The sequence below is a fragment of the Hyaena hyaena genome, unplaced genomic scaffold (genome assembly GCF_003009895.1).
Source record: "Hyaena hyaena isolate Hyena2069 unplaced genomic scaffold, ASM300989v1 scaffold_154, whole genome shotgun sequence".
Lineage (NCBI taxonomy): Eukaryota > Metazoa > Chordata > Mammalia > Carnivora > Hyaenidae > Hyaena > Hyaena hyaena.
Window position 1 is genome coordinate 518,287 of NW_024080786.1, and position 27,960 is coordinate 546,246.

Consider the following 27,960-nt stretch of genomic DNA (forward strand, 5'->3'; position numbering starts at 1 on the left):
GGGCTTGAACTCATGAACAATGAGATCATGACTTGAACCGAAATCAAGAATCGGATGCATAACAGACTGAGCCACCAAGGCTGCCGCCATCTAGGTCTTTTCTACTTTTTGGCTATTTTGAATAATGCTACTATGGACGTCAGCCTATGGGTATCTGTTTGAGTCCCTGTTTTCAATTCTTTTGAGCATATAGCTAGGAATAGAATTACTGAGTATGTTAATTCTTTAACTTTTTGAGGAACTGCTAAGTTATCTTACGTAGTAGCAGTACCATTTTACAATCCCACCAGCACAGTACAAGGGTTCCAATTTCACCACATTATCAGTGCTTACTATTTTCTGTTTTTTTCTTTTATTATTATAGCCATCCTAGTAGATATAACATGGTATCTTACTGTGATTTTGGTTTACATTGTTCTAATGATTAAAGATGTTTAGCATCTTTTCATGTGTTTATTTGCCATTTGTATATCTTTTTTGTAGAAGTGTCTATTCAAATCCTTTGCTTGTTTTTTAACTGGGTTGTCTTTTTGGGTTTTTTGGATATATTTTATTATTATTTATTTTAAGAGAGAAAGCATGAATGAGGGAGGGACAGAGAGAGAGAGGAAGAGAGAGAATCTCAAGCAGGCTCTGTACTGTTATGCAGAGCTGGATGTGGGGCTTGAACTCACAAACTGTGAGATCATGACCTGAGCCGAAATCAAGAGTTGGACACTTAACTGACTGAACCACCCAGGTGCCCTGTCTTTTTTTTTTTTTTTCCCAGTATATTAAAAAAAATTTTTTTTATGTTTTGTTTTATTTTTGAGAGAGAGAGAGAAATAAGACTACGAGCCAGGGAGGATCAGAGAAGGAGACACAGAATCCAAGGCAGGCTCCAAGCTCTGAGCTGTTGGCACTGAGCCTGATGCAGGGCTTGAACCCATGGATTGTGAGATCATAACCTGAGCCAAAGCCGGGCTGAGCACAATTAAGTGACTGAGCCACCCAGGTGTCTGTTGGCCTGGTGGCTGATAATTTTATTGCCTTCTCTTACTTTTTGGGGAGTGGCTTCAGCTGATTTTTTTTCAGGCCTATCTGATCATTTTCATAAATTCACTTTGTTTTTGATATATATACCTCTTTGTTCTTTTTTCAGATTGCATTGTCTAGCACTTTCAGAACAGTGCTTAAAAATGGTTACAGTCATCTCTATTCCTTAATTTAGTGAGAATAGTTCTAAGTGTTTCTTCACTAAATATGAGCCTTGTTTATTACTTTGAAGAGTACTTTGTCTTGTTTTGCAAAGAGTTTTTATTTAAACATCCATATTAAGAGTTTATCAAGTGCCATTTTGGTTTCCATGGAAATGATTTTGATTATATTATATAATATGCAAATGTTAATAATACATAGTATTTAATATGATAGATTTTATTATTATATCTTTGTATGTCAAACCACCCTTGCATTTCTGAAATAAATATCTTGAGACATTTTAATGAACTGATGAAGACTATTTTATATTTAAATATTTTTATCTTACCACAACTTATAGATGAGATTGGTCTATGTTTTTGTCCATTGTGCTTTCTTTTTAGAGGAGGTGAAGGTCAGCGTTTGTATTCTTTGTGACTGTTTTTCTTGGCCTTTCTATTTTACCACTCCCACTCTCACCAGTTTTAAAAACATTAGATTACCTAGTGGTTAAGGCTTAAAAGAAGTCACCTTAATCATTATGAAGAGATCACTTTATGCCATTTAATGCTATTTTTTTTTTACAATTTAGATTGCATTTTCAGGTTTTGTAGTTTCATGATACATTTTTTGACCCTTCCATTTATTTTTAACTTGTCATTCCTTTTAGATGTGTCTTTTATAGAGTACATACTTGGATTTGATTGCATAGTTTTTGTTTTACCTGATAATTTCATCTCCTTTATATTTGTTGTTTGTTGCTTTTGTTGTCTTATTTTTCTCTTATTTCCTTGCACTTTATCATTCCTGTCTTTAACCTATGTAATATGTATTTTGTTTTCCCTGACTTTGGAGTTCTCCAGTATACTCTGTTTTAAATTCTATGAAAAAGCCATATAATGTATTGTTAAAATATGGTATATTGTTCGTTCTACTGAGATTGTCTTTGTATTTTAAGTTCACTTAGCTATACTTATGTGGCAGAAATTTATCTGGGCACTGGAGATAGAGCAGTATACAGATAGTTTCTCTTTTCATGGAGCTTACATTCTGGTTATGAGTAAGAGACATAAATACATGAAAAATTGTGATTTGTGTTATGGAGAAAATGCAGGGTAATCAGGTCCTCCTGCTAAGGTGACATTTGAGTATATAAGAAAAGGAATGAATTTGTGAGCAACGTAGATATCTCAAGTAAGATTGTTAACATACAGGAGAATGACAAGTGCAGAATGTGCTGGATGTGTTCAAGGATTATTAAGGAAGCCATTGTGACTGAGAAGGATAGCTGGAAGAATGAAGTATCTGGAAGCCAAATGATTGAATCATTTAAAAATGATTTGAAGGAGGAAGAGGTAATCAACTATGTCTAATGTTGCCGGTAGTCTTATAACATAAGAACTATTGGGATTTGGGAATTTGATAATTTTTTTTAATGAGGGAGGTCATAGGATCTAATACTTTATGGTAATTTAGAGAAATTAAGAGGAGAGCAATTGGAAGTGGAGCATAGACTATTTGAAGAGATTTTCTCAGAAGTGAAGTTGAGAAATGGGTAGCTAGAGGCAGACCTAAGATAAAGTTAGATAACTTAATTTTGCTTTTTATTTATTTAAAAACAATTTTTTTTAATATTTATTTTTGAGAGAGAGAGAGCGAGCAAGCAGGGGAGGGGCAGAGAGGGAGACACACAATCCAAAGAGGACTTCAGGCACCGAGCTGTCAGTCCAGAGGCAGACACGGGACTTGAATTCATGAATGGTGAGATCATGATCTGAGCCAAAGTTGGACACTTAACCAACTGAGCAACCCAGGCACCCCTATTTTTGCATTTTAAAAAAGCGTTGTACAATTTATATACATTGAAATGTACAGTAAGTATATGATTCAGTGAAGTTTGAGGTTTCCCCCCGAGATGGCTGCTTTTTGGGGGTTTTAAATTAAAATCCAATTTTGGGGGGTTGATACATGCAGCAGGTGTGGGCTACATTCCTCTTTGTTTTGTTTTGTTTAAAGTTTATTTTAAGTGAGAGAGCACAACCTGGGGAGGGCAACAGTGCAGAGCCAGATGGGGAGCTGCTCTCATGAACCGCAAGATCATGATCTGAGCTGAAATCAAGAGTTGGATGCTCAGCCAACTGAGCCACCCAGGCACCCCTGTTTTGTCTTTGAACCAATCATAAACATACAGAAAAGTTAGAAGTATAATACAAAGACTTTTTCCCCCTGAACTATTTGAGAATAAATTACTGACTTGATGCACCATCACCACATATTCTTTAACATATATTTACTGTAAATAAGAACATTATTATACATGGCCAGAATATAATCATCAAAATTAGAAAATTAGTATCAGTACATTATCATCATCTAATTCTCAGACTCTATTTAAGTTTTCCCACTTGTTTTAAAATGCCCCTTATAGTATAGGGATCCAGTTTAATTAGGGTCAGGGCTTACATTTGGTTCCATGTTTCTTTTGTCCCCTTCAGACTGGAATAGTTGTCAGTCTTTTCTTGACTTTCATGACCTTGACCAGTTGACAATTGTAGATCAGTTATGTTGTAGAATGTCTCTCAACTTGGGTTTATCTGATATTTGCTCATGGTTTATTTTAGGTTATATATCTCTGGTAGGGATATCACAAAAGTGATGTGCAGATCTCATTGCACTTGTTAGTTTTTCGTTAAACTTCCAATTCTTTCATTTATTTAGTTCCTCTTTTATTTAGTGGATTATAATCTGTTAGTATCATTTATTTTGGTGCCTATATTGTCCCTGAGTTGGCCAGTAGGAGCCCAGTTCATTCCAGCTTCTATGTCTTTTTTACATGTCCTCCTCATTTGATTACTTCATTCTCTAATTATTTTTTTGAACAAGATTATTCCAGGCTCGTCTGTTATCTCTGTCACAGCTCTGGAATCAGCCATTTCTCCAGGGAATCCTGGTGTGTGTTTGTTTGTTTGTTTGTTTGTTTGTTTTTTCTTAAAGAGGAAAATGGTATTTCACTAAGATCTAGTAGGTGAGCAGGTAAACTCACTGTTGTTGGTGGTGTTCTAACATTAATGAGAATGAGCCTTCTCAGTAGACAGAACTTTGTTCCTTCCCTTTCAATCTCTGCTTCCTGCAAAGTATTACTCTTCTGGTTTCTTTCACACACAAAAAAAATTTGTTTTGCCTATTTTAGAACTTCATATGAATGTAATTATGCATGTATACTCTGTGACTGGCTTAGTTCATTCAACGTGTGTTTGAGGTACATCTTACTGTTGCCTATATCAGAGGTTCATTCCTATTTATTGCTGAATACTATTCTGTTGTTGGATAGATCACTATTCATTAGTTAATAGACATTTTGTTTTTTCTAGTTTTTGGTTCTTATATAAATAACTCTGCTAAGAATGCTCTTGTACAAGTCTTTTTATGGACCTATGATTTTATTTTGGGTAAACTCCTAGCAGTAGATTTGCTAGGTCATAGGATAGTTGTATATTTAGCTTTATGAGATACTTGCTAGACTGATTTCTCAAGTATTTACATTTACGCCAATCATGTATTAGAATTCTGGTTATTCCATATCCTCATGAATATTTGGTGTTGTTTTTAAAATTCATAGATTGAAGGGCACAGAATTATTATTTTTTTAAGTTTATTTAATTAGAGAGAGAGGGAAAGAGAGCATGCAGGGGAGAGGGAAAGAGAGAATCCCAAGCAGGCTCCATATTGTCCTCATAGAGGCCAGTGTGGGGTTCGATCTCATAAACCGTGAAATCATGACCTGAGCTGAAACCAAGAGTCGGATGCCTCACCGACTGAGCCACCCAGGCACCCCGAAGGTCTCAGAAATATTAAGACAGCAGTTCTCCCTACATTCATTTATAGATTTAATGTAATCTTTTTTTCTTCTGCGTCTTAGTTTGATTTTGGTATGAGGGTTTTCCCAGCCTTATAAAATATGTTGGCAAGTGTTATCCGTTTTCTTTTTTTTTTTTTTTTAAACGATTGTCTTTTTATTTTTCTTTATTTATTTATTTTTAATATTTTTATTTATTTCTAGGAGAGAGAGAGAGATAGCGTGAGCAGGGGAGGGTCAGAGAGAGAGGGAGTCACAGACTCTGAAACAGGCTCCAGGCTCTGAGCTGGCAGTCAGCACAGAGCCCGACGCGGGGCTCGAACCCACGAACCGCGAGATCATGACCTAAGCGAAAGTCGGACGCTCAACCGACTAAGCCACCCAGGCGCCCCATGTGTTATCCGTTTTCTAAGAAGAGTTTGCCAAACATTGGTATTATTTCTTCTTTAAATGTTCAATAAAATTTACCAGTGAAGCTTTGTGTGCCTTGAGTTTTCTTTGTCAGAAGATTTGTCACTACAAATCTAATTAATAGATTTAGTACTATTCTGAATTGGTGTTTCTTCTTGTGTCAGTTTTGGTAATTTTTGTCTTTTAGGGAAATTGTCCATTTTACCTAAATTTCTTGTCAGATTGTTCATAATATTTCCCTGTTACTCTTTTAAGGACTGTAACAACTGCAATCCCTTTTCTGGGATACTTTTTTTCTTAATGAGTCTGCCTATCAGTTTATCAGTCTTACTGATCTTTTCAAAAATTGCTTTTCTTATTTTTTATTTCTCTTAATCTCTATAATAATCTTTATAATTGTTTAATTTGCTCTTAAGAAATCTACCTTCTTGGGGCACCTGGGTGGCTCGGTCTATTAAGCATCTAACTCTTGATTTCGGCTCAGATCATGATCTCACCGTTTTTTATTTTGAGCCCCACAACAGGTTTTGCAGTAACAGTGCAGAGCCTACTTGGGATTCTCTTCCTTTTTCTCTCGTTCTTCCCCTGCTCATGTTTTCTCTTTCTCAAACTAAATAAATAAACTTAGAAAAAAAATCTCCATTCTCAAGGTAAATGCTTAAATAACTGGTTTTAAACTTTCCTTCTCTAATATACTAGCATTAAAATTATAAATCTAGCTCTGAATACTGATTTATTTGCATCCCATCAATTCTGTTATTTTGTGTTTTTATTATTGTTGTTATTTCTTTGATCTGTGGACTACACAGAAAAGTGTTGCTTAATTTGCAAATATTTGGGGCTTTTCTAGCTATCTTATACTGATTTCTGTTTTAATTCCATCAAGGTCAGATTATTTTAGTCCTTTTAAATTTGAGATTTGTTTTATAGTCTAGCACAAATTATCTGTTTTGGTGAATGTCCCAGGCATTTAGGTGAGGGTCCTAGAGAATATAAATGATTTATATTCTGAAGTTTTATATAGGGTTCTATAAATGTCAGTTGGTGTAACTGTCATGTATATTTTGCTGATTTTTATCTACTCTGTCAGAACAGTTGAGAGAGGACTATTGAAATCTCCAGCTATAATTGTGGATTTGTCTGTTTCTTCAGTTGTCTGGTTTTGCTTCATGGTTTTTTTTTTTTCTCCCCCCCCCTTTTTTTTTTTTTTAATTGAAGTATAGTTAATGCTTCATATGTTTTGGAGATCTGGTATTAGTTGCATACAGATGAGTCTGAATCTTCTTGATATATTAACCCTTTAAGCATTATAAAATGTTCCTTCTTGAGGTGTTTGGGTGACCCAGTTGTTGAGGCATCCAGCTCTTGATTTTGGCTCAGGTCATGATCTTATGGCAGTGGGATCAAGTCCCACTTCCACCTCTGTGCTGGGCATGGAGCTTGCTTGGGATTCTTCCTCTCCCACTGCCCCTCCCCTGTTCACACACACACATTCTCTCTCTCTCTCTGTCTCTCTCCCCCCTTACATACACACACACACACACACACACACACACACACACAAATGTTCCTTCTTTATCTCTGGTAATAAAGGGATCTTTATTTCTGTCCCCACTTTAATTCTTCATCTTGTCTTATATTGAAGACTGCTTTTTCAGATATGAATATTGCAACAAGAGTTACTTAAGCATGGGAGAAATAACATGTGTATATGCTGGTGCCTGTGATATGTCAGACATGGGGAAAATGATATAGGAAAAGAATGAGGAGTATTTGTGGAGTGATCTTGAAAATATGAGAGAATATTCTTGAGAATATCAGTGAAGGGATTAGCCTTAGATGGAGCAGGTAAAGTTTCTCTGCCAGTTTAACAAAAGGAAGACGAATGGGAATGGCTACAATAAATTGGAAGGTGTAGAGGTGGCAGTCCGTTCAGGTTCTTTTGTGAATGCTTCTGTTTCCTAAGTGAAACAAGAAGCAAGGTTATCTGATGAGAATGTGATTCTAGAAGATGTTGGAGGTTTGAGGAAATAGTCATCTTGTCAAGCAAGGGGAGTGAGTGGACTTGAGAACCATAGTATGATTGTCAAGTAGCATTAAGAGTCCACTTCCAAGTTTAGTACCCATGGATGTAAAGTTAAAGTCAACTACATGAAGATGCAAGGGTATAGCACAAAGTGGACATACAGTCAGATTTAACTAGAGTGGGGTTTAGCAGACTGGCATGACAAAGATTGGAGCAAAGGAGTTTAAGGATGTTTATGAGGGAGTGATAATATTGATTGGCCATGGAATCCTACACTGGAAAGGATACAAAGGAGGGGAGGGACAGTGAAAATTGTGTGTATCTTCAATACATTGTAAGTCCTGGTGGATGTTAGAGGTTGAAGAATTGTTAGAGTTTGGGGTATCACAAGGAATGAGCTAGGAAGAGATAGTGGTAAGACTGCTTGGGATTCTCTCTCTCTGCCCCCACCCTTCTCCCACTCATGCTTTTTCTCTCAAACTTAAAAATTAAAAAAAATTATTTAAAAAACTTCATTTATTGGATATTAAAAGAATCCTTTATATATATATATTTATATATTTATATTTTCATATATATATAAATTAGTATTGGCTTTAAAGAATTTCTCTTGGATTATTTCACCCAAATCTAATCAGATCTAAACAATAAATATTCAATTATACATTTGCCTTAAAGTATTTCAGTTTTACTTCAATTAAAAGACTCCTCACTTTGCTTTCTCTTTCTTTTAGTTCTTATTACCTGTGGACTAAATTTCATGCTGAAACAGTACAACCTTGATAGTTCAGATGATAGGGACGTTGAAGAAGGGCAGTCCAAATTATAGAAATAGTTATCATAGCTAGGTTTTTGACGCTTGTTATGTTTCTTTTTCTCTGTGTCTCTCACCACTACCAAAGTGCTATGTACTAGAAGTGGTAGTTTGCAATTAATTTTTAGTAATTTCTAGAGGCTTCTCAATATTTTTAAATATTAGAGATGCAGTGGTGGGAAATTTGGGGGGTTAAAGAGTCTAGACATACTGGATTGCTTTGTTTATTTATTGTGAAATATTACAGACATGGAAAAATACATAGCAACTAATGAATATGCTGAGTGATCCCATTATTCAGCTTTTTCACATCTTAACATTTTGCTGTAGTTGCCCAGGGCTTTTTTTTTTTTTTTCTTAAATAGTTTATTGTCAAGTTGGTTTCCATATAACACCCAGTGCTCATCCCAACAAGTGCCAGGGCTTTTTTAAAATTTCAGTTTTCATCATGAAAATTTGTAAACACATAGAAGAGTTGAGAGAATAGAACATTATTTACTTGTATATATAATGCCTAAATTAAGCAATTAACTTTTTGACATTATTTACGTGTATATCTAATACCTAAACACAGCAATTAACATTTTGTCATATTTGCTTTAAAATACTCTTCTGCATTTTATTTTATTTTTGGGGGGAGAGGGGCTGAGAGAGAGAGAGAAAGAATTTTAAGTAGGCTCCACACTGAGCACAGAGCCCAACTCAGGGCTTGATCCCACATCCCTGGGGTCATGACCTGAGCTGAAATTAAGAGTCAGACACTCAACCCACTGAGTAACCCAAGCATCCCGTTGTATTTGCTTTCGTATGTACATTTGCTGAATAAATTTCTGAACATCATGACAGTTCCTCATAGCACATGTTTTAATATATGAATATTCACATATATAACCATAATTCTGTTATCACAACTATACAAATTTATGGTAATTCTTTGATATCATGTAATTTTCTGGTTTCCCTAGTTGTCCTTGAGTCTTCAATAGCTTTTTTTTTTTTTAATTATATAGACCAGAATTCAGTCAAGGATCATGTATTAAGTTTGGCTGTAATGTTTCTTTTATCTCTTTTAATCCAGAACAACCCCTCCCCTCAACATGGAACTTTTTGCCCTTCTACCATTGATTTATTTGGAAGGGTAAAATCATTGTATAGAATTATTAGACAAATATACTTTCTGGATTTGTCTGTTTTCTTTTAGTAGTAGTTGTTACCTTGTCCTCCATATTTCTTGTGAATTGGAAGATTTAAAGCTGGATTAGATCTAGGATAAATGTTTTTGGTAAGAAAATGTTTCATAGAAGATGCTGTGTATTCTCTATTGCATTGAATCAAGAGGCATACAATGTTGGTCCTGAAAAGGTGGTGACTGCCAGATTTCTACAGTGAAAAGCTATCTTTTCTTCTCTAAATCGTTAATCTGCTAGATGATACTTTGGCATCCTGTGAAGGATCTCTTATAGGAGGACAGTGTTAGAAATTTTTCATCTACAACTGTTCATTCTTCAATTTAAGGATTTGGTGGGGGTAAGGCTTTTTCTACCTAAGAGAAATTATATTGGGGAAATGTCCAATGATATCAGAACTCACAGTAAATGCAAATGACATAACAGAGTACCCTTTTCCATCTTAAATTGGTAGAAATTAAAGTTGAGGGTCCAGAATATTGTCAAGAATGTGGGAAGCAAAGGAGTTTAGCTGTTGGTGGACACACACACACACACACACACACACACACACACAAACTTAAAATAGTTTTAGAGAGCAGTTAAGCAGTATTTATAAAAATAATTGAGTACTTTTACTCAGCACTTCTACTGCCAGGAATTTATCCTATATATACTTGTTATGAGTACAGCGAGGTGTGTATATAAGGATGTCATTACAGTATTACTTTTAATAGCACAAAAACCTCCAAGACTGAAGAACAACATAAGTAACCATCTTGCGCTGATAAAGAATGATGTGATGATAAAGGCCTCCTCAAAACTCAGATTATTCATGTTCTCAAAATGTTTTCTGTAGGAATTTTTGGTTGATTGGCTGTTGGTTTTTGTTTTTGTTTGGTTGTTTTTTGTTTGTTTTTTTCACGCTGTAGCTTTTCATTTTTGGTTTTATTTTATTTTACTCTTTGCATTGTATATAAACATACAGAAAAATAAAAACTAAATCAGATGCCTCTCATACCTAGTTTTCTAATTCTTAGAATCAGTAGGGTTTTGATGCTGAAGCACCCTAAGTGATATTATCTGTTGTTCATTTGTCTCATGAGAATTCAGTATAAATCATATAATGGAAAAGTGACATTTTAAGTAAGAAAAATGTTGGCTGTACCCTAGTTATAGTGAAATTCTTGAAATGGAAATACCTGTCACCCTTAATATCTTTAATTTAGTATCTTTAATATCTCTATATTTTTTATTCTTTTAAACAGTTCGTTTTCCTGAAGATCTTGAGAATGACATTAGAACTTTCTTTCCTGAATATACCCATCAACTCTTTGGGGATGAGTAAGTAACTTAGTAAGATGTTTGCCAAATTAGTATGGCCAAAAAAAAAAAAAAAAAAAACCCAACAACAACACTTTTTTTTAAGATCTAGAAATCAGACTTTATTTTCTTTGCTGTTTTTTGTGTAATTTATTTAAAATATACATTAGAATGGCATTTTTGACATTGAGACACCAGTTTACTATATAATACCTATCACATAGTGCTTTAGAGGCATTATCTCATTTAATTCTCACAGCTGCCTTAGCGATTATTATCAGTCATTGTACTGTACGTTGGTGGAATCAGGTAGTTGCATAAGGACAGATGACTGGCCAAAGTTCAGATTCAGGCAATCTGACTGTGAAGCCCATATTCATAATTACTACTTTTATTTTTCCTCCTGCTTTGCTATATTGCTTTTAGTACAAAATACACTCTTCTACAGCAAGAAAGCTCAAGTTATTCAATGGCAAGTAAATAGTTTATTTATTTACAGAGAAATTTATTTTTAAAAGCAAAGTCAAAGATATGTCTTAGGATATTCAGCACAATTCCTTAATTTCTTATAGCTTCATTACATTATGAGAATAGCCAGTGACCATTTTTTTAACTTTTGATTTTGAAAAAAACTTCATATTTGCAGAAAATTGTAAGTAATAGTACTCTTAAAATTTAGATTCACCAGTTACCATTTAGTTATATTTGCTTTAATCACTCATTCCTATATAGATGTATTGGTATGTTGTTGAACCATTTGAGAGTTGATTGTAGATGTATCTTGATCCCTTATTCCTAAATTCCTTAGTATATATTTCCTAAAAACAAGGACAGTAACCATAGAATTATCAAAACTCAGGAAATTTAACATTGCTATGGTACTATTATCTAATACATCATCCACATCCCCAATTTTGCCAATTGGTTTCTAGTAATTCTTTATAACAATTTTCCTCATTCTGGATCCAGTCTAGAGTCATATATTACATTTAGTTTAGGCTCCTTTAATCTGAAACAGTTCCTCAGCCTTTCTTTGTTTCTCATGACATCATATTTTTGTAGGATATAGGCTAGTTTTATAAACTTTAATTTTGGATTAGTTTGATTTTTCTTCATGATTAAATTCAGATAATGTGCATTTTTTTAGTACCTTAAAGAAATTGTGCTGTCTCCTTAATCTGTTACAGTCAGAAAGCCCATGATGTCCGTTTGTTCCATTGTTAATTTGGGTAATTTAGCTTAGAGGTGTCTGTCAGCTTTCTTCACTGTTTTTTTTTCCTTTATTATGTAATCTGTGGGGAAATACTCTGAGACTGAAAATATACTGTTTCCTATTAGACTTTTTCACCCACTAGTTTTAACGTTTTGTTTATTATTGAAAGACAGAGACAGAACATAAGCATGGGAGGGGCAGAGAGAGAGGGAGACATAGAATCTGAAGCAGGCTCCAGGTTCCAAGCTGTCAGCACAGAGCCCGATGCTAGGCTCAAACTCACAAACAGTAAGATCATGACCTGAGCCAAAGTCGAATGTTTAACCAGCTGAGCCACCCACGTGCCCCTCACCCACTAGTTTTAAATCCATTGATGATTCTTGCCTGAATTAGTATTGTACTATGATTATAAAATAGTGATTTTCTAACTTTTTCATACCTTCTACATTTATTAGTTGGCATTGCGTAAGTCAGAGGTCTTTCCCCTTAAGTATTTCTTTATTTATATGAGAACAGACTCAAGGATTCTTCTTTTTTAGTCCAGTGGTTTATAATCTGTTACTGTTATTAATTATGACACTTAAATGATCTCATTTCACATCGGCTTTTGAATCCTTTTGATATATCATCTTCATTTTGGGGACAGTTTACTTTTGATACAGTTAGATTTTCCAGATTCATCATATATTTTTTCCAGCAGTTCTGGAGTCAGCTGTTTTCCCAAGGAAAGGTGTTTTGACACAGTGGGCATTTAAAATATTTCCCTTCATGGCTGTTTTACCTAAGTGTTATTTCAGCATTGTTCACATATTTATTTAACATGGTTTTTGTTTTTAAAGTTTACTTGAGAGAGAGAGAGCACGCTAGCAAGGGTGGGGCAGAGAGAGAGAGAAAGAGAGAGAGAGAATCCCAAGTAGGTTCCTCACTGCCAGTGTGGAGCCCTACATGGGGCTCGAACTCACAAATGGTGAGATCATGACCTGCACTGATCCAGAGTCAGATGCTTAACCAGCTGAGCCACCCAGGTGCCCCTAATGTTTTGAAATTGACAAATGTCTCTTCAAGAACAAATTTCCTCAGAATTTTCCATTATTAATGTATCAGATTAGGTATTTTATGTGCTTTTAAGTAATTATGTATTGATTCCTGCCAAAATTTGAGCCTTTTGTATTTCAAATAGGTTTTTTGTTTTGTTTTGTTTTTGTTTTTTAATGTTTTTTATTTATTTCTGAGAGAGAGACAGCATGAGCAGGGGAGGGTAAGAGAGAGAGGGAGACACAGAATCTGAAACAGGCTCCAGGCTCTGAGCCAGCTGTCAACACAGAGCCCAACACGGGGCTCGAACCCACAAACTGTGAGATCATGACCTGAGCCGAAGTCAGACACTTAACTGACTGAGCCACCCAGGTGCCCCTCAAGTAGGTTTTATTTTATTATGGAAAGAAAAATGTTTTCTTTTTGGATTTCTATCTTTAAGGAGCTATTTACTTTATTCTCTTCTTTCTTCTACTTAAAATCTCTTCCTTTGGTTCATAGGATCTAGTCTTACAGATAATGCTTCTTAAAGGTATTTTGTACATTCATTCTGTTTTGCATGTCATTAAAAATGCTTGCATACTTCTGAGTTAGACAAGTGACAGATAATCATGATGATCTATGTCTTATGACTCAAGTATGACCTTGATCCTATTATCATTGCCATACCTTTTTATGCACATTACTTTCAGAGTCCTGGAATGGACACTGCTAATGTTTTATTTTGGTAGTCTAGATAGAAATCTGGAAATGGCACAGCTTCTTCCAGGTACTCTTCAGAATTCACTTAAGAAAGAAAAGCTTTATTGAGATATAATTTATTATACAGTTCATCTATTTTTATTTAAATTTTTTAATGTTTATTCATTTTGAGAGACAAAGAAACAGGTTCCAGGCTTGTAGCTGTCAGGACAGACCTGATGTGGGGCTTGAACTCACAAACTGTGACATCATGACAAGCCAAAATTGGAAGCTTAACTGACTGAGCCAGTATATTTAGTATAGAGGCCCCTGTATTTAAATGATTTAGCAAAGAGCATTGTGCAGTCCTCATGACAATCAGTTTTAGAATATTTTTGTTATTCCTACCAAAATTCCCGTTTTGGTTTAACAAAAACCAGTTAGCAGTCATGCTCTTTTTCCCCATTACTCTCCCCAACCCTAAGCAATCTGTCTCTAGCTTTACCTACTCTGGATATTTTAGATTCACATTTTGGAAGACTCTTTTTAAGCGCAAGAAGAGAATATCTAAGGCATAGATGGATTGCAGGAGTGGAAAATAGCAGCTCCAGATCTGCTTTCTGAGTTCATATGGGGGTTTAATTAGTTGCTTTCACTATTCTTAGCAGCTCTGGATGTTGATGATGGAAGCAGGTGGTAAATTGGAGGAAAGACTGGGCCAAAGCTACATCTTAGCTGCTTGCCTAGCCAGGTACCAGTTTAATACTGCTTGTGTCCGATTTGAAATGCTCTCTGGTACTAGTAATAATAGCACCAGCTGCAACAGTAGCAGTAATGTCTGACACTTATTACTACTTGTATAATGTGCTAGTCAACATTATAAGCAGTTTACAGGTATTAACTTTTTCATTTAACTCAAGCAACATCCCAGAGGTAGGTGCTGTTATTCTCTCTTATTTATTTTTTTTAAAGATTTTATTTTTATGTAATCTCTGCACCCGATGTGGGCTAGAACTCACAACCCCGAGATCAAGAGTCATATGTTTCACCTACTAAGCTAGCCAGGCGCCCCTCTCATTTTATAAATGAGGAAAGCTGAGGCATAGTCATGTTATAAATACTTGTTTCTTTTTAAAATAGGTGGTTTAAAATCTTGAAGCTATCCATAAAGTTAAAAACTTGTTTATATGTATGACTAATACTTTGTAATGACTTTGCAAAGATTCTTTCTGAGGTCTCAGATTATTGATATTTTTTCCTTTTCAGTGAAACTGCTTTTGGTTACAAGGGTCTGAAGATCCTGTTATACTATATTGCTGGTAGCCTGTCAACAATGTTTCGTGTTGAATATGCATCTAAAGTTGATGAGAACTTTGACTGTGTAGAGGTAAGGACAAAAATGAATTTACCTTTAACTATACCTTCCCTTTGAGTATAAAACAGATTGTAAAATTTAAAGGTTTGAGGGAAGAGAGAATCTATCATATAGCACTTTGAAACCAGTCTTTAGTTACGGACGTGATTGCTTGCCTATCATGGCAGTAAACCTTTGATCTTGATCCTTAGCCTGATCTTTTTCCTGAGTGGACCTTCTCTATAAAAATTTTCACTTCAATGATCAGAGTTGTATTTTGTTTACCAAATATAATTCTAGCCACTAGAATTAGAAGAAGCAAGGAATAGATTCTCCACTGGAGCCTCTGGAGGGAGTGTGGCCCTGTTGACCTTGCTTTTAGCTCAGTGACACTGTTTTTAGACTTTGCTTCAAAGCTGTGAAGGAATAAGTTTCTGTTGTTCAGAGCCTCCAAGTTTGCAGTAGTTTGTTAAAGTAGCCGCAGGAAACTAATATAGATTTTCATACCAGAAGTAGAGTGCCACTGCAACAAATAACTAAAACTATAGAAATGTCTTTGGAAATGAGTAATGGGTAGAAACTGGAAGAATTTTGAGGTACCTGGTAGAAAACGCATTGACTCCTTTGGATAGACTGTTGGTAGAAATATGGACACCTCACTGCTTGTGAGGAGCATGGGAGACAAAGTCTATATCATCTTAGAGAATAATGTACCTTCATAAACAGTATATTGGTAGAAATAGGAATGTTGAAGTTGCCTCTGTTGAGTCAGAAGGAAAGAAACATGTTATTAGAAAATGAAGGAAAGGAGATATTTGTTATGTAGTGCCAGAAAGCCTACTTGAATTGTGTCCTACATTTATATAGAAAGGAGAATTTATAAGCCGTGAACTTGGATATTTAGCTGAGGAGATTTCCAAGCAAAGTATTGAAGTAATGGTCTGGTTTCTTGTGGCTTATAAATGTGAGAGGAAAGGGAGAGATTGTGAGAAGAACCATAAGCATAAAAGATCCAAGACTTGAAGATATATGAGATTCTCAGCCTATCCAGGTTGCAGAAGACACTGAAATTTGGAGATTGATTGTTAGGAAAGTGTGCTGTGGAGAGAAAGCCGAAAGAAAGTATGCCTAGATAACCTTTTTACTCTTTTTTTTTTTATGTTTTATTTATTTCTAGGAGAGAGAGAGACAGCGTGAGCAGGGGAGGGTCAGAGAGAGAGGGAGTCACAGACTGAAACAGGCTCCAGGCTCTGAGCTGGCAGTCAGCACAGAGCCCGACGCGGGGCTCGAACCCACAAACCACGAGATCATGACCTAAGCGAAAGTCGGACGCTTAACCGACTAAGCCACCCAGGCGCCCCTTTTTTTTTTTTTTTAAGTTTTTTTTTTTATGTTTTATTTATTTCTAGGAGAGAGAGAGACAGCGTGAGCAGGGGAGGGTCAGAGAGAGAGGGAGTCACAGACCGAAAGAGGATAACCTTTTTACTCTTGCTGAAGAGATTAGGCATGTAACTCTTGGATCTCCTCAGTAATCTCAGCAAAAACCAGGAATAGAGATTGAGTAGAGATCAAGTCCTTTGTAGGACCATCTTGTCTAATGGCATGAACTCTAATGACACACAGGTGACTTAGAAGGGTTTTGAGAATGTTATATCAGCAGAAACCCTGCCAGTTTGGACTAACAGGATGAGGAAAGGCTAGTGAACTTTCTAAATTCTATAGGTAAGAATCAGGCTGATAACACTACTCAGCTGCAAACTTCGGGGGGAAAAAGGAGTAAGGCCCAGAGGGTAGAGCTGTAGAACACAGTATTCCCAGGCTTTGAAACCTAAGGGAATTTGACCTGGATTTTGAAATTGCTTAGTACCAGTGACACCTTTCTTTCTACAATTTTCTTCCTTTTGGGATGGGAAACTCCTTAACTTACCTGTTGCCTGTCCTACTATTGTATTTTAGAAGCCATAACTTGTTTTCTAGTTTCAAAGTATTGCAGGTAGAATTTTGGCCCATGAGGTTTTATACCCAGAGTTTCACTCATACTTAATTAGATAATGACATTTTGGACTTGAGATGATGATGGAATGGTTGAAACTTTTGGGGATGTTGGGATGGGATGAGTGTATTTTGCATGTTTGGGATGGACATGAATCCCAGAGGGACCTTAAGAAAACTGTATGTCTTGGGATGTCTACGTGGCTCAGTCAGTTAAGCATCAGATTCCTGATCTCTGCTCAGGTAATGTGGAGCCTACTTGGGATTCTGTCTCTTCTTCTGCACCTTCCTGGCTTGTGTGCATGCTCTTTCTCTCTTCAAATAAATAAATGAACTATAAAAAGAAAAGAAAATTTTATGTTTTAGAGTTCTGTTTCTGGGCATTCCTATTTAAAAGCACTGAAACTTTTTTTCTCTTTAAGGTTTTGTTTAAATTCCAGTTAGTTACCGTACAGTGTAATACTAGTTTCGGGTATACCATATAGTGGCTCAACACTTCCATATGTTGTCACCCAGGGCTCATTATAACAAGTGTACGCCTTGATCCCCATCACCTATTTAACCCATCCCCCCATCTCCCTTCCTTCAAGACATTGAAACTTTTCACCAAGAATTATTTCAGAATTGAGTTTTTTAAATGAAATGCCATTTTTGTCACTGAATCACATTTACAAAATTGGAAGTTAGTTGCATTCTAATTTAAAAACAAATTTTTTTTAATGTTTATTTTTGAGAGAGACAGAATGCGAGTGGGGGAGGGGCAGAGAGAGAATAAGAGACACAGAATCCAGAGGAGGCTTTGGGCTCTGAGCTGTCAGAATAGAGCCCAGCGCAGGGCTCGAACCCACAGACTGCAAGACCATAACCTGAGCCAAAGTCAAACCCTTAACTGACTGAGCCACCCAGGTGCTCCTGGAAGTTGCATTCTTATAGTAAAATCTTATCCTTCGGACTTGGAATTCAGGAAGTTTTATCAAATCCGATGTGTCATATTGATAATACTGTGCTACGCATAACTAGGCAAAGATCTTCTGTATTACTCCCTACTGGTATAACAACTTTCTGTAGAAGTAGCAGTTCCTAAAGCATTAGCAATTAAACTAACTTTTTCTTTTCTTTTTTTTCTTAGTTTATTGTCAAATTGGTTTCCATATAATACCCATTGCTCATCCCCACAAGTGCCCTCCTCCATGCCCATCACCCCCCTTTCCCTCCCTCCCACCCCCATCAGCCCTCAGTTTGTTCTCTGCATTCAAGAGTCTCTCATGGTTTGCCTAAACTAACTTTTTCAAGGCTCTAAATGGACTTTAACTTCTGGCTTAAATTTTTGCCAGTCTCATGCTCCATCTTTTTTTGGCTAAAACCTCTCCGTGATTTGGGACTGGTTGATTTGGTTTTTTTTATTGTTCTTTTTAATTTTAATTTTAAATTATTTTTATTTTATAAAATAAAATAATTATTTTTATTTTTATAAATTTATTTTTTAAATATTTTATTTTAAAATTTTAAAAAATTTATTTTTTAAATATTTATAAATTATTTTTATTTTAATTTTTAAAATTTTGTTTTCTTGTAAAGGACTTGCCCAAATTCACACAATGCTCGGTAAACTAGCATTAATATAAACTTATTATAGTAATATAAACTTATAAAAGTGGAGTTTTTCTCTGATGTTTCTTATTAGATTGTTAAATTCTCAGGCCCAGCTAGATGCCCTTATTAAAAATGCGGGCAGTAGTTTCCTTGTGTGGTACAAAATTCACTGTCACTTGAAGGTTTTGGTTTCTTTTTTAAGTCCAGCTGATAGTGCTGGATTGATTTATTCCAAAGGAACTATTGACTTAGTTATTGGTAAATCTTCCAAATACTATTTGCCGTGAAATAGCTATGTATTTGCATTGACTTCTAATTGTTCCATTCTTGAAAACCAGGTTTTCCCATTTAGAAGTGCTCTGTTAGGAGTAAGGAATCAATCTTTTATGGTGTCTTTTTGTAGGATTATATACTTCATGATTGAAGATGATTTATTTAAATTAAATTACATGTTCAAGCAAAGACTTTTTTTTCCCTTACAAAAAAAGAATGAGTTGGGGGAATGGCCTCTTCTGTCACGGTTTGTATTGAGAATGTTAATTCCACCGTACCTCTGTCTTCTTGATAATATAGTGGCACAATCATTCCTCTCATGGAGCTTATACTCTAGCTAGGAGTAACAGTTAATAAACAAATACTAAATAGTGTTATGAAGAAACATTTTGCTGGTTCCTGAATGAAGAGGAGCCAATGTAATAATGTCATAATCTGAAGGAAGAGCATAGTAAACAAAGGGAATAGTATATGCAAAGGCCTTGAAATGAGAACACTCAGAAAGATCATCAATGTTAAATCATTGTGGTAATGAAGAGAAGGATAGATGAAGGTGTTGGCAAAACTAGATCTTATTGGGTAAGAACAGTAGATAGTCTTTAGAGGTTTTAGGTAGGTAAGGGTCATATGACTTATATTTTTAAAAGATTATTTTGATTGCTCTGCAGAGAATATACTGTAAGGGGAGAGAGTGAAAGAAGGGAGACCAGAACATTGCAGTGTTACAGGCAACTACATTTAGTTGGTTGATTGAGGATATATTTTGAAGGTAGAATCAGTAGGCTTTGCTATCATTGAATTAATATGGTGATATGGAAAAGAGGAACAAGGAGAACCCTATTGCTTAAACTTAATAATAGTGCTATTAACTGAGAGAGGGAAGATTGGAGAAGAAGGTATAAGTGGGGAAAAAAAATCAGATTTTTGTTTTAGATGTATTATGTTTGAGACTATTACATATCATATATATAGTCAGTTTTCACAGACTCTACTGGGTAGTAGTATTTTTGTGTGTGAAAAATACACTCTTTTAGGTGGTCAGAAACCGTAGCAAATCAGCTTAGTAGTCAATTTGTTTATTAGGCTTTTACTATTAAATTAATCTTTCATCATCCATTTTCCTTTTTCAAAATGAGTTCTTGGGGCACCTGGGTGGCTCAATTGGTTGGGTGGCCAACTTTGGCTCAGGTCATGATTTCACGGTTCGTGGGGTTGAGCCCCGCGTCGGGGTCTGTGCTGACAGCCTGTTTCAGATTCTGTGTCTCCCTCTCTCTCTGACCCTCCCCTACTCATGCTGTCTCTCTCTCTCTCTCAGAAATAAATAAAACATTAAAAAAAAATTCTTTTTTTTTAAATGAGTTATCTGCTTGCATGTAAAATTTTTTAGTCACAATAAGGACGCCTATAAAACATCTCCATTAGCCGTCATCTTTAAAGGCAACATAATTATTCTGAATTTTACTACAATAAACTCGATTATTCAGACACTGATGGTTTGTTCATCGTATGGTTATCTTTGACCTTTGCTTTTATTAATATCTCCTGACACCTTTCTCCTTTTTTAAAGTATTATTGACATACAGTATCCTAGTAGTTTCAGGTATACATGATAGTGATTCAGTTTTTTTTTTTCTTTTCAGTATTTTTATACATTATGAAATGATCCTCATGATAAGTCCAGTTACCATCTGTTACCATACAAAGTTATTACAATATTACTGACTACATTCCTTGTGCTGTATGTGACATCCCCATGACTTCTTTATTTTATAACTGGAATTTTGTGTGTCTTAATGCCTTTCACCTATTTTGTCTGCCCCCTCATCCCCATCCACCTCCCTGTCTAGTAACCATGAGTTTGTTTCCTGTATCTATGAATCTGTTTTATTTTGTTTGTATGCTTTGTTTTTTAGGTTTCACTTTGCATAATACCCTGTAGGTCCATCCGTGTTGTTGCAATTGCAAGATTTTATTTCTTTATGACTGAGTAATATTGCATTGTGTGTGTGTGTGTGTATTTATATATATCCAATATTTATTCATCTATCAGTGGACACTTACAGTGCTTTCACATCTTGGCTATTATAAATAATGCTGCAGTGAATACAGGGGTGCATGTGTCTCTTTGAACTGGTGTTTTCATCTTCTTCTGATAAATATCCAGAAGTGGAATTGCTGGGTCTTGTAGTAGTTCTGTTTTTAATTTTTTGAGGAACCTTCATACTGTTTTCCATCATGGCTGCACTGATTACATTTCCACCAACAGTTATGAGGGTTCCCTTTTCTCTACTTTTTAGTATGATGTGATCCCATTTGTTTACTTTAGCTTTTGTTGCCCTTGCCTGAGGAGTGTAGTCTAAAAAAATATTGCGAAGATCAATGTAAAAGAGTTTATTCCCTATTTTCTTAAAGGAGTTTCATGACTTCAAGTCTTATATTCAAGTGTGTAATCAAAAATTTTGAATTTATTTTTGCATACAGTGTAAGATAGTGGTCCAGTTTCATTTTTTGCATGCAGTTGTCCAGTTTTCCCAGTGCCATTTATTGGAGAGACAGTCTTTTCCTGTTGTTTATTCTTGTCTCCTTTGTCATTGGTTGACCATATATGCATGGGTTTATTACTAGGCTTTCTGTTGTATTCTATTGATCTCTGTCTGTTTTTGTGCCAATACCATACTGTTTTAATAACTATAGCTTTGTAGTCTAGTATAGTGTGACATCAGGGAGCAGGATACCTCTAGCTTTGTTGTTCTTTCTCAGGATTGCTTTGGCTGTGCAAGGCCTTTTGTGGTTCCACACAAATTTTAGGATTCTTTGTTCTAGTTCTGTGAAAAAATGTGGTTGGTATTTTGATGGAGGGCACATTGAAACTGTAGATTGCTTTGAGTAGTACAAACATGAGCACAGTATATCTTTCCATTTATTTGTGTTGTCTTCAGTTTCTTTCATCAAGGTCTTACACCTTTCAGAGTCTCCTGCTTTTTCTTGAGGTAATTTCATTGCTTTTTAGTGCAAGGGAGTATAACTAAGATTGTTCAGTCTTGCTAATTGCTAGCATTTCTGGGAAAAGGTTTAGTAGAGAAAGTCGAAATATATGGGTGCAGTTTGTATTATCTGTGAATTTCAGTCATCTATTTTATCCTTATCTTTACTAATATGGATTGAATTTGAGAGTAGATAAGAGCACATTTTAAAAATGTTCTGGAATGTTGTATGTAAGACAATTTGACAGTAAATTATATTAAATAAAAATAAAATTTTCTGGATTCTTTAGCATCTTAAAGAAAATCCTTATGCACTTATAAAAATTTAATTGAAAAAATAATCTTTGGTAGCTAATATTTCACTATGCTCTTTTTGATAATTGTGACAGTGTTCTTAGTAACGCTTTTCATAAAATATAAGAAGCTTTAAAATTATATATTGAGATTTCTGTCTTAGAATCTTATATGTAAGCTTAGGTAGCAAAATACTAATGCAGTATAAATAAATAGGATACCACTTTTGTTCTTCCAGTAATGAAAAAGTTCACACTGTTAACTTCCCTAACAATATTTATATTTCCAGACATGTTGTCAGGTAATGTAAGATTGAGTAAATTAAGCAGATATGGAAATTTTTTTGGCTTGTATTTTTAGTGGATCTTAGATTCTAGTCAATATTAAGTTTGCCACTTTAGCCAAGTAAAGGAGCACCTACTTAACAAGCCTTTTTTAAATCATTATTTCAAAAAGAGCTCACCATAGACTAATTTACACAAATGGTGCTGTTTAGGATAAAATACTAAAGCTGTCATTTGGTTTTCAGTTGTGTATAAATACAGATGAGGTATAAACATATTTATATCATAGCAGACTGCCAGTTATTCTCAGACACATTACTTTATGCAGTGATGAGGAAAAGCAAAAATTGCTTTCTGGGAACATCTCATATGTAACAAGTTATAGAACTCTGGAAATTGAAATAATCATAGTGTGAGATTATATAATCTAAAATATTTCATCATGACTCACCTAAGAACTAAATAGTATAATAATTACCTTTATTCTTTCCTTTTTAAAAAGATATTGCTAAATGTTTGGAAAACATTTGTAAGGCATGTCTTTATTAATTAATGTATCAGGTTGTATTCTGGATTCTTGATCTATTTATGAATGCTTAATATCTTATCTAGAAGTACATTTTTTTCTTTAATTTTAATTGAGATTTAAAATAATATTGAAGGGGAGCCTGGGTTGCTCTGTCGGTTGAGCGTCTGACTTTGGCTCAGATCATGATCTCATGGTTTGTGGGTTCGAGCCCCGCGTTGGGCTCTGTGCTGACAGCTAGCTCAGAGTCTGGAGCCTGTTTCAGATTCTGTATCTCCCTCTCTCTCTGCTCATGCTGTCTCTCTCTCTCTCTCAGAAATAAATAAAATATTAAAAAATTAAAAAAATATATTGAAAATAGGCAGTTTTATAGTGATCTTCAGAAACAGAATCTAAACTTTTAACAGCAAGGATTGAAACTAAAAATTTCAGTTAATCTTTGATTCTACATTAAATTTTGAAAAGATGAGATAGGGGTGCCTGGCTGGCTCAGACTAGTATGCAAGTCTTGATACAGGGGTTGTGATTCCAAGCCCCATATTGGGTGTAGAGCCTACAAATAAATAAACAAATAAATATTAAAAATGTTAAAAATTTTTTAATGAGATGGTTTTTTCTCTATTTTCATTATCTGGCCAGTAATCCAGTATGAAGACTGAATATTTAACTGAACTAAATTAGTAAAGAGTACAGATTTCTAAGACAGGGTGGTTATGGAATTTTTTTCTTAAAACAACATATTTGGTAGAGAAATGCGTACATTTTTCCTTTAGCGAAGTAAGATTCTGAATTCTAGGTTTGAAGAGCCATTTGGTTTTATGCTATGTATTTTATGTAATATATTCAATACATGTTTTTTCTAACTTGTTATATATAACAGATTCCTTGATTTTAAACTTAGTCTTTTATTCCGCTGTAAAAGTGCTTAAATAAGTATGAACTTGCCCAGAGCAAAAAATTTATTTGAAGATATTTATTGCGATAAATAGGTATCCTTTGAAGGCTAAACATTTAAACATTACCTCTCTTTTAGCTTTATTGAGCTCAGACCTTTGGGTTGCTCTGTCTTCCACCAGAACCACTACTTGAAACTTAGTTTCTAAGAAATCTTTGAACTACATTTGATGCAAGATATGTGAAGTTATTTGATCATATTTTGTAATGCCTTGTTGAGAAGACAGGATATAGGGAAAGTTTTCAGGAGTTACAGTTACATACACTGTAAATGCTTTGAAGTGTTTTCTTTTAAGCTGATAGGTTATAAACCTCTTTATTTAAAAGTAATGTTTCTTAACTTCTTTTAAACTTGGATTAAAATTATACTACTTTACCCATCACTACTTTGGATGTTAATTGCCATACTTCAGACTGATTAAAACTATACCTTATTACAGTTTCCTCTTGTACTTATTGAAGTTGTACATATTCTATAATGTTTATATGGTTTAAGATGGTTTCTTCACATTAGATGGCACTTTAAACAAAAAATATCAAATGCAATTTGACTTGAGAATGAACTGCAAGGACTGATGTATGCATTAGAAATAAGCTGTTGGGCAAAATATTGAAGAGCTGTGTTTTCAATAATAGCTCTTTTTTATAGCTAAAACAAGTTATGTATAAATGTTGGTGGTAGCAGAGCATTAAAATAATAAAACTTGTTTGTGATAAACTCCATCCTTGGCTCTCTATCCTAAATTGTAACTGAATGATAATAAAGTGCTATTCATCTGCAGGTGCATTGCTTCTACTTAGTTAAAAGATGGTTGAAAGGACAGGAATTAGTAGCATGTTGTATTAGCCTTTTGTAGTGTATTTTGTCCTAAGCATCTTAATTTCCCTGTTTTGAATGCTAAGTAGCAAGGGTCTTGGTTTAGAACTAATACCCATCATGCATGTAAACGGTATGAAAGAGCTGCTTAGTAAGTTAACACAAAGTGTTCTTGTGTCAGTCCTTGTGGAAATAGATACAATACAAACATTACAGCTGAACTCACGGCAAACTCCATTAAGTAAAAACCTGGCCTCATTGTTCAGGAAAAAGTTTGAATAGAATGCAAGCTCATTTTGTTGAATGTAATGTCAGGCTTTTAGGGACTGTATTGAGGGATAAGGTTTTGTTAAGTTGAGACCAATTCATTAAGTTTTATTGCCTGGTGAGAAGCAGTAATACTTTATTGTAAGACTTCATCAAATATTCATGGTTAAAGAGAAGTAGTAAATGTATTCAATCAAGTGGTCTTTTGGGGTTCTGAAAGGGATTATGAAGTCTGCTCAGCTGATAGTTTTAACATTCATTGAGGTTGTTTAACAAGGGTAATTTTAGTCTCTGAGTTTAATTTTGTTGTCCAGGCTTGTCTCTTTCTACTGTCACAAATCCAAGTCTATAAAATTTGTGTCACATTATAGGGATGAGTGGATAATATATCCATTCATATAAATTATGTATGTCCTAAGTGGGTATATTTTTTAAATTGTCATCTTAATATTGAGTTTAGTGTATGAAGGAGTTATGACCTGTCTACTTGTTAATGTGAGTTTGCTATTCGTTAGGTCAGACTGTAGCCTCACCTTACTACTGCTTGTGATCTTGGATAATATGGTCTCCTTGACACACATAAAATAATAAGCTTTTTTTTGTTTGTTTGGGCTAGTTCAAATTGTCCTGAAGGGATATAGTCAGTATTTTCTGTATGATGTTAGAAATTTCAATTGCATTGCCCTCATTCTTGCACTTGATTTCAGGCTACTTGCCTCTTTTTTTATTTCTTTATTATACTTATATTCATCTCTAGTTTGGTAGTCTCTTGTGCACACCAAACTCATCCTTTCATAGTTCTCCATGTGTTTTCTTCTATAGTTTAACTAGGAACTGCATTTTTGTTATTTTTGTGGGGTTTTGTCCAATTCAAAGAAATTAACTATAATCAGCTAAAAGTCAAATTTGTAATTAATTTTTTCTTATGTCCTTTAACCTCTTTCCTTAGGCAGATGATGTTGAGGGCAAAATTAGACAAATCATTCCACCTGGATTTTGTACAAACACGAATGACTTTCTCTCTTTGCTGGAAAAAGAAGTAGATTTCAAGCCATTTGGAACCTTACTCCATACATACTCTGTTCTCAGTCCAACAGGAGGAGAAAACTTTACCTTTCAGATATACAAGGTAAAGATAAATCTAAATAGTTCTTGGATAAAAGTACTCCATTTGCCTGAAACTGTCTGTGTGCTGTTTTGTTGCATTATTTTCAGTGACTCATTCTAAGTTCGGGAAACAAATTTCAGTCAGCATTAAAAACAAAGATCTATTTTGTATGTGTCTGTGTACACATCTTAATCTGAGACTTCTAAACATTTTCCCACAGGATAGTTTTGTTTTCTGCAGACTTTCACTTACCTCTGTGATGAGTTTCACCTGACTTTTCCTGGCTTTTTCCCTAGGCTGACATGACATGTAGAGGCTTTCGAGAATATCATGAAAGGCTTCAGACCTTTTTGATGTGGTTTATTGAAACTGCTAGCTTTATTGACGTGGATGATGAAAGATGGCACTACTTTCTAGTGTAAGTACAGTTCTAAAGCCAACAGTAGACCTTATTACCTCCACAAAGCCAGCATTTTAATTGTGGCGGCCCAATTATTGGGACAGTATAATGATATTTTTCCCAGGAAAGAAAAACTATTGTTTATGAGGCTTGAGTTTTCCTTCATTATGCTTTCGGAGACCTTGAGAATAGAGCTGAATTAAATGCTGTTGTCCGTTAGGGCCCTGAATGTAGGCTTAAACAGTAAAATGAGCTTTGCCTGTGTTTTCTTTTACTTGCCACCTATTCATCTTTATAATAGGCAAGTGCACTGAAGTGATGTAAAGAGGTCTGATTTATCCAAGTTGCTGCACACCAATTAAGTGAATTGTACATTCAGAACATAGCAGGTGTACCCATTGGGCCCTCACAGAGTAGCTTGCTGACACTGAAAATTCAGTCAGAGAATGGAAAAGAAAATGGACACTGCATGGGAGCGCGACTGTAATTGACCTGCTTGGCTTTCTGTTTTATCTGCAGATTTGAGAAGTATAATAAGGATGGAGCTACGCTCTTTGCGACCGTAGGCTACATGACAGTCTATAATTACTATGTGTACCCAGACAAAACCCGGCCACGTGTAAGGTAATTGGCGGTATAACACGTGCCTTGTCTTTTATTTCAGAAGAAGGAACTGCTGAAGTTTCCAATACTTGTTATAATAGTGTTGATTTGTTTAAAAAAATCACCAGTATTCATTGGCTATGTACTGATTTATTCCATTGTTCCTTTGAAACAGTGTGGAAGATTAAACCATTTTGCATATCTTGATAATTTTTGGATATCTGGAAGGTTGACTAAAAAAAAATCCACACTAACTTTGAAATGTTCTTAATACTATGGTGATTTGCAATTTTTAAACAGATCATGTTATGATATTTTAATTTTAAAATCATTTCTTTACTGTAGTCAGATGCTGATACTGACTCCATTTCAAGGTCAAGGCCATGGTGCTCAACTTCTTGAAACAGTTCATAGATACTATATTGCATCTCCTTCTGTTCTTGATATAACAGGTATGTGAAATTTGATTTGTTACTGAAAGAGCCTTTCTAAAGAATCTCTTCTTTATAGATAATTTCATTTTTGTCAAAAATAATTCTGGGTTTTTTAAATTGTTTTTAATGCTTATTTATTTTTGAGAGAGAGGGAGGGAAACAGAGAATCCAAAGGAGGATCTGTTATGTCAGTGCAAAGCCCGATATGGGGCTCAAACCCATGAACCATGAGATCATGACCTGAGCTGAAATTGGATGCTCAACGGACTGAGTCACCCAGGTGTCCTAAAAATAACTATTCTGTTTCAAATAGCAGCATTCTCTTGGGGTCTTTTGGAACTATGTAAAGATGGCTTATGGTTACAGTTTAAAT

At 35.0% G+C, this 27,960-nt stretch overlaps 1 protein-coding gene across 1 annotated transcript in view; it reads left to right on the forward strand.

Annotated features, from left to right (window-relative positions):
• The window catches only part of HAT1 (histone acetyltransferase 1), a 60,348-nt gene that overhangs the window by 7,534 nt on the left and 24,854 nt on the right, over positions 1-27,960 (forward strand). The window contains exons 4-9 of the mRNA XM_039239218.1: positions 10,721-10,796; positions 14,971-15,091; positions 25,992-26,171; positions 26,447-26,568; positions 27,070-27,174; positions 27,499-27,605. Coding sequence (XP_039095149.1) covers positions 10,721-10,796; positions 14,971-15,091; positions 25,992-26,171; positions 26,447-26,568; positions 27,070-27,174; positions 27,499-27,605 — 711 coding nt within the window. The remainder of the gene's footprint in view (positions 1-10,720; positions 10,797-14,970; positions 15,092-25,991; positions 26,172-26,446; positions 26,569-27,069; positions 27,175-27,498; positions 27,606-27,960) is intronic.